We start from the raw sequence: 7,835 nt of genomic DNA on the forward strand, positions 1-7,835 counted from the left end.
AATAAGGTCATCCCGCAGTAAAAACCACACAAACATCTCTCTGTCGTTTCCTCGATGTTTGAGCACGTGTCTCCAGCAGATGGAGCTAAAACCTTAACCTAATCTTTCTAAAAAAAAAAAAGGCTCGTTTTAAAACTGCTCATTAATCTGGCTGCTTTTGATGCTTTTTGCTTTTTTTTTATTAAGCAGCATTACTGTATTGTAGGTTATTATGGAATATTAGGCTCTATTGTTGACCGTTCTGACAAAAATAATTTTGTTTAGCACTCACCTACGCAATGTCTTCGATACTTTGATATTAATCCAAGAGTTTTCGTGGAATCCAATCAAAAGCCGTCGGTCATGAATATTAATGAGCGCGGTGACGTCACCGGCAGGCGCACGTGCAGCGCACACACATTCACCACAAAAGATAAAAACACCAAGCTCGGTCACAAATGAAAGAACCAGCAGGATGCAGCAGTCAATTCATACAGAAATCTTGGTTTATTTGCTCTTTATTTGTACAATATGGGAAATGATTTGCCATCGCTGAGAAAGATTTCATTCTATGAACACAACACAGATCCCTGATTAAAGGCTTTCACCCCACACACAATCAAACCTTTGCTTTTGATATAAAACAACTCGGATTCAATGCATAAACAACTCATTTTAAGAGACAGGTGTAAAGAAACTACGTAATAACAGGGCGTTCATATTTCCAAGCACAAATATTTACAATAAATTAATATTTTGCATATCCACTTAGTGCATGGCTCAAGATTTCCTGAGAATAGTTGCAAAAAAAGAAAACAAACTAAGGCAGCTTGACCTTTTTACATAAAAAGAAAAAAATCAGAACTTCAGCAAAGTACTTAATATTCAAGACGCAAAGAGTTTTTGAAGGAATTGAGGTTTTACAATCATAAGTGGAGACTAATATTTCACAACACAAAGATCCCGTTTTAGTGCAAATAAACCTCTTTGGGTAGTCTCCCTGCAGTCAGACGAACAGTAACACACCAGACGAAACGAAATGCATCCCATAATCGATCGCGAGCGTCTCGGATAGATTACAGATCGCCCAAAGCTCCTGCAGTGAATGAAGCCGGCTAAAGCTATAGTTACAAACGTCACTGATTACTCATTTTTCATATAATGCAAATATTCTTTTTCTTTTCAAAAATATCTCAGATATGCATTTGCTCCAAAAAAAGGCAAGACTCCTCCTCCTCCTCGTTTCTTTCGGTCTGTTCCGTGCTGGATTGCAATTTAACTCAGAAATTCATGTGCAAAACTTGCAAGCAGAGGACGTCTGAGCCTCAGTTCTCTACAGCACCTGAGCGATCTGACCAGAGATCATCTACCTGAGGCTTTCCCATCCCAGACCAGGCTCCAGGAGTCGCTCCGAGAAGGACGCTTCGCAGGAAAGAGAAGATGCAGAATAACCCAAGCGCCTCAAACCAGGAAAGTCACAATAAATATCAAACCCACCAATAAATAAATAGAATAGTATACAAAAGAACTCTCCATCCTGCCATTTCTTTGCTCTTTTTTTAAAGAAAACTAGACCCCTTCTGAAAAGTTCTCGAGCGCGTTCACAAACATAAACGTAAACATTAAGATCCCGGAGGCCCACGCTCTGTGTCTCCATCCGAGCGTTTAAACGCAGAAAGCCTTTTATAACGTGCGAGAACTGAGACCTGCTCCATTTGAAGACATTTAAATATCTAATAAAAATACATCTCAAGTCCAAACTAACCAATAATCTTTGGTATGAAAGTAAATTTTATCATTTGAAAATAATTCCAAACTCATTTAATTGAGAAAAGGCTAAATTTCAGAGCAGCTACGGTAAATTATACAGAAGATTCACCTTCACGATGCTCGCCTGTAGGTGGCGACATGCTTTCGCGTTCTCATTGTGTGTTTTAAATCAGGTTTGTTCAAGCACTCGCTCCGGTTCAAATTTGGAAAAAAAGCGTGAACATCACCGGCCTAACAGAACATTAACAAAGCGAGACGGAGCTCCAAAAGCAGTCGATTTGGATTCATACAAGAACCACAGAAACCAATCAGATCGAGCGAGCAGAACCCTGCCGATTCTCCAGGAGCTCCACCAGAAACAGAAGACTACAGGACTCACCCGGGTTAAAGAAAGTGCACTTCCATCACGTACTTAATGTGCTCTGTTATCACGCACTAACTTTGTACTTCATACACTAAAAGTGATTCTTTAGTACTTCTTAAAGGGATAGTTCACCCATAAATGAATATTCTGTCATTAATGACTCGCCCTCATGTCGTTCCAAACCCGTAAGAGCTTCGTTCATCTTCAGAACACAACTGAAGATATTTCTGATGAAAGCCGAGCGCTCTCTGAGCCTCCATAGACAGCAAGCATCCGAACACCATCAAGACTCAGAAACATAGCATCGGTAAAATAATCCTCCGCGTCACCCTATATTTTGGAGAGCATCACATACGTACATTGGATACATTGTTTACGTCACTGACGCTTTGATCTGAACGTAAACAATGTATCCGCGTACATGTGTAGGTTGTTTATGTATGTGATGCTCTCCAAAATATAGGGTGACGCGGAGGATTATTTTACCGATGCTATGTTTCTGAGTCTTGATGGTGTTCGGATGCTTGCTGTCTATGGAGGCTCAGAGAGCGCTCGGCTTTCATCAGAAATATCTTCAGTTGTGTTCTGAAGATGAACGAAGCTCTTACGGGTTTGGAACGACATGAGGGCGAGTCATTAATGACAGAATATTCATTTATGGCTGAACTAACTAAGACTTCAAGGCTGATGACACACGGGGTAACTTTGGGCAATGTTCCCGTCAGCAGGCAACCAGGTGAGACCCCGGGCCCATGACCGATCTAAAGTACTCCGATTAGGGCTGGGCAATAAATCGAGAACGATTTATAACGTAGACTTGAAATGTATTAAAATGACAGAATATTCATTTATGGGTGAACTATCCCTTTAAGAAGTATTAAAGAATCACTTTTAGTGTATTAAGTACAAAATTAGTGCACAGAAATAGAGCACTTTGAGTACATTATTATGGAAGTGCACTTTTTTTCACCTGGGGACTCACACTCATACACACACACACTCACACACACACACACACACACACACACACACACACACACACACTCACACACACACACACTCTCACTCATACACACTCATACACACTCACACTCACTCATACACACTCACACACACACAGGTAGGCGTGGTCACTCTTCCTCCTCCCCAGCAGCATCCTGCTCCTCCTCTTCCTCCTCCCAGGTTCGATGCGCGACCGATGCGCTTCCATGCGGAGACGCGCCTCCTTCAGCTTTCTCCAGGGCTTTTCCCGCCGGCGCGGGAACCGCCCGCCACAGCAGCTCCGGATAGGGCATGCGGGCCCCTGGCAGCAGGGGGACGGGGACGCTGTGGCCCTCCAGGATCTGGACGAAGGACCCGCTGTGTTGGGGGCCGGTGGGGCGGCGCGGGCGGCGCATGCGGAGCTCCAGGCAGCTGTGGCCCTTCCTGTGGCGCTGCAGATGGTCCTCGCGGGCGAAAGCCTTGTGGCACAGCGGACACTCGAAGGGCCGGTCCCCGCTGTGCAGCGAGAGATGGTTCTTCAGGTCGTAGGAGTGCAGGAACCGCGCGGGGCAGCTGGGACACGGATACGGCCGCTCGCCCGTGTGCTTCCGCATGTGGATCTTCAGCTTGTCGTTCCTGAGATGAGAAATTAATAACTCCAATTAACATGGAAAAGATACCTTTTATCACATGAGGATTATTGGTGCCCCTCTGCACAACCTCCAAGATCTCTACGCCTCCAGAGTGAGGAAAAGGGCTCAGAAAATCACTCTGGACCCCTCACACGCTCTCTTCCATCTGCTATATTTAGCCTGAACAATTAAAACAACTATACACTGTCCGTCACAACTGACATGTTTAAACATATTTGTAGCTACATGGAATCCCAAATTTGTACATTTGTAAACTGCACACTTGTAAACAACATATCTGAACATTCATTCAAACAATAACAATTGTTTCCTTCTATACTTCTGTGTATTATTTAATTTTCTGTTTTTCTTATATTAGTGTTATATTCCATTCCTATGTATGTCTGCACTATGTCTGTACTTTCTTCTGCACTGGAAGCTCAAGTCAAATTACTTGTGTGTGTAAACATACTTGGTAATAAGCTCTTTATGATTCTGATTTCACGTCGAGTGTAGTTAGGACACGGTGTAAGTCTTAATATCAGCTGTCTGTCTCATTAACGTTAATCTAACAATAAAAGAGAAGAGGGAATCACTCGCTGCACTCGCTTGAACTGCTTCTGTAGTTTCAATAATCAATTTATTTGTAATGAGCACACTAAATGGATTTTTGCATTTGATCATTTGTTTTCTTATTTAAATGCTTTTGTTTAAATGTAAAATTAAAACGGTAATGCATTATTTGTTTCTTATATTTGTATACTTTTTTGCATCTGTTCCTATTTGTGACCCTGGACCTAAGCACCACAGGTATATTTGTAGCAATAGCCAGCAATACATTGTATGGGTCAAAATTATACATTTTTCTTTTATGCCAAAAATCATTAGGATATTAAATAAAGATCATGTTCCATGAAGATATTTTGTAAATGTCCTACCGTAAATATATCAAAACTTAATTTTTGATTAGTAATATGCATTGCTAAGAACTTCATTTGAACAACTTTAAAGATGATTTTCTCAATATTTAGATTTTTTTGCACCCTCAGATTCCAGATTTTCAAATATTGTCCTATCCTAACAAACCATACATCAATGGAAGCTTATTTATTCAGCTTTCAGATGATGCATAAATCTAAATTGCTCAAAAACTGACCCTTATGACTGGTTTTGTGCTCCAGGGTCACCATTTATAATAACAAAAATAAAATAAAAAATAGCTATATTGTGATTAGAAAAGAACTGGAGGAAAAGATGCAGCGTTGCTGGGTGATTTTGTTTTGGAACCTCAGAAAACTTTAACTCGATTTTTCTTCAAACGGCTGTAGCTCAGTCATTTTTCCTCACAAATGTAGACTCATTTTGGTCACAAATGTAAAACCTTGGCTAGACCGGACCGTACCGTGTGAAGCGGACGCCGCAGGCCGAGCACTGGAACGGTTTCTCTCCCGTGTGTGTCCTCATGTGCCGTGGCAGCTTTCCCGCCCCGTGGATGATCTTCTGACAGACGGGACACTGCTGAGGCGTCTGAGACTTCCTCTTCCTGCCGCTTCCGGCCATTGCTCCGCCTCCTGCACCATCGCCCTGTGATTGGCCGAGTTGGGGCGTGGCCCGCCCCTGCGCTCCAGACTCCTCCTCCTCCGAGGGCGTGTCTTCGGGTCTGTGCGTGAACTCCTGCAGCCAGTGCGAGCCTCCGTTCACCAGCAGCCCCGGGGGTCCTTGTGCGGGAAGCAGCCCACATTCGGGCGTATCCGGCGCCGTTGGACTCCTCCACACCGGCCTCACGGGAGACACGGCTCGGGCCACGGAGCAGCGGTCCTGCTTGCGTCGGGACGCCGGCCTCACAGCCTCCTCCGCCGGATCCTCGCCCGTCTCTAGAGATGCAACGGTATGAACATTTCTTATCACGGTGTTGTTAAAATCTGCTGGAAATGTTCAAGGAGTACTGACACATAAACCGTTTCACCAAGTTTTATATTTAAAATCAACAAACAACAAATAAAATTACTTTTTGTTTGCATAAACACTAAAACAACAACATTACCAATGATGTCCGGATTTTAAACGACAACAGTTTATCTAATAACATGTAAGAAATGTTCAAATAAAGTTTCATAAAATGGTAAAGCTCGCATTTCAGCCTTTAAATAAAGAAAGGGGTTAAGTCAAAATGATAACTGATTAATAAATGATGATATGAATTGTATCTGCTCCATTTCTAAACACCTTTTCCGAATTGTTTGAATGCGTATAATCCACATAAGCATGTTTTTCATCAACCGGTCATAAATTACAGCAGGGCATGCAGATTCAGTCAGTTTTTTGTCCAGACAGAAGATGCACACAGGCTGAATGTGAGTCTCTGTAAATCCACTCTCTGACAGCAGGGGGCGCTCATGGAGCAGCAGAATTACAGCTGTTTCCCGTAAAGAACACTAGTTTATTAGCTATTACATGAAGCGAAGATGAAAACAAAATGCCATCCAATCTTTTCTGAAGACAGTCAGAACCTTCAGAGGTACATTCACATAATTCATTCATTCATATATTCATTTGTATAATTCCCTCAGCACTCGTTTAAAACCTCGCAGTTTTTCCTCCATGTTTTCACTTGAAACTAAACTACTCTGCTGCTGTTACTGAAAACTGTGCTTTATGCTGAATAGTATTTATTTATCCTGAGTTGTTCAAATCACGGTAATCAAACATGGTTTTAATTAGGGGTGTGTGATATTGACAAAAAATAACATCTCAATATTTTCTGGGATTTTTTCAATAATTAGACGATATTTTGCTGAGTGTGTTAAGACTACCGTGGACAGCTGACTCCTAAAGTTTTTGATATTCTTCATATTCTGTGTGTGGTCAGATCACACTGAGAGAAATTAATCTTTTCCAAAAAGTTTAAATAGATTTTTACCCTTTTATGGGCATTTTTACCTTTATAAAGCCATTTTGTCCTAAAAGTGTGCATCTTTTGAGTCATATTTTTACAGTGAATTAGAATAATAGGACATTTGGGCTGTTAACAAGCAAATTAAATTAGTATCAACAAAATTAATCTTTGCAGAGGCTGCATCTGAACTGGCATTTAGATGTGTTTACACTCTGTTTAATGCAGCTCTGAGGGACATGGAACGCTTTAAACTGAAGTAACAAATACATAAATAATGTTTTGATATTTTAAACATAAAACGTGGAATACTGTTATTTGAATTTATTTAAATAATAAAAAGAAACTTTAATGTGAAATTAAAACCGCCAGTAGGTGGCAGCATGTCACTGTTAATAAGGGAGTCTGAAAAAGTAATAAATAAGTGAGAATTGTGATTGAACCGAATCATTTAAACGGTTGATTCATTCAGGAACGAATCACCATCATGTTGCTCAGAGACACAAAACAGTGCTGTGGCTGTGTTTGGAATTATTTTTGTTGGAGAAAGAGAGCAAAAACAGCCAATATAGTGTCTAAAACATAAGTCTCTTAATATTTAACTTAATGTTTATTGCACTGTTGTATAAAATCAATATCACATTTGTAATCATGCTTATTTAAGAAAAAAATGGCACTCTTCATGTGATATTAACTAAATGAAATGATATAAATATATACATTTTCTGTCCGCATATCTTGAACTTTGTGATAATTCTAAATGCAATTTAATAGACTGAATCATGCAGTGAAAGAACGCACTCTAAATGCGCACGTGCACTAGTAGTCGTGCATGCGTGCACTCTGTAGGTGTGTTTTGTTTGGTTTTTGCGATTTACTCAATGTCAAATCGCACATCGTTAAAACAACAATTACGATATATATATATCGCACACCCCTAGTTTTAATAATAATTCAAATATGTGACCCTGCAGCACAAAAGCAGTCATAAGCAGCACAGGTGTATTTGTAGCAATAGCCAACAATACATTGTATGGGTCAAAATTATACATTTCTCTTTTATGCCAAAAATCATTAGGATATTAAGTAAAGATCATGTTCCATGAAGATATTTTGTAAGTGTCCTACTGTAAACATATCAAAACTTAATTTTTGATTAGTAATATGCATTGCTAAGAACTTCATTTGGACAACTTTAAAGATGATTTTCTCAATA

The 7,835-nt window shown here is 40.4% G+C and overlaps 1 protein-coding gene across 4 annotated transcripts in view; it reads right to left on the reverse strand.

Moving 5' to 3' along the window:
- Nucleotides 1–479: 479 nt before the first annotated feature.
- The window catches only part of LOC107679557 (zinc finger and BTB domain-containing protein 7B-like), a 30,470-nt gene continuing 23,114 nt past the window's right edge, over nucleotides 480–7,835 (reverse strand). For all 4 annotated transcript variants that reach the window (XM_016475137.1, XM_016475138.1, XM_016475136.1 and 1 more), the window contains 3 exons: nucleotides 5,129–5,600; nucleotides 3,224–3,730; nucleotides 480–1,401 (listed from right to left, as the gene is read on the reverse strand). In XM_016475137.1, the coding sequence (XP_016330623.1) occupies nucleotides 3,244–3,730; nucleotides 5,129–5,600 (959 nt within the window). In that variant the 3' untranslated portion in view covers nucleotides 480–1,401; nucleotides 3,224–3,243. The remainder of the gene's footprint in view (nucleotides 1,402–3,223; nucleotides 3,731–5,128; nucleotides 5,601–7,835) is intronic.

This window comes from Sinocyclocheilus anshuiensis, unplaced genomic scaffold (genome assembly GCF_001515605.1).
Source record: "Sinocyclocheilus anshuiensis isolate Anshui unplaced genomic scaffold, SAMN03320099.WGS_v1.1 scaffold1680, whole genome shotgun sequence".
Classification (NCBI taxonomy): Eukaryota; Metazoa; Chordata; class Actinopteri; order Cypriniformes; family Cyprinidae; genus Sinocyclocheilus; species Sinocyclocheilus anshuiensis.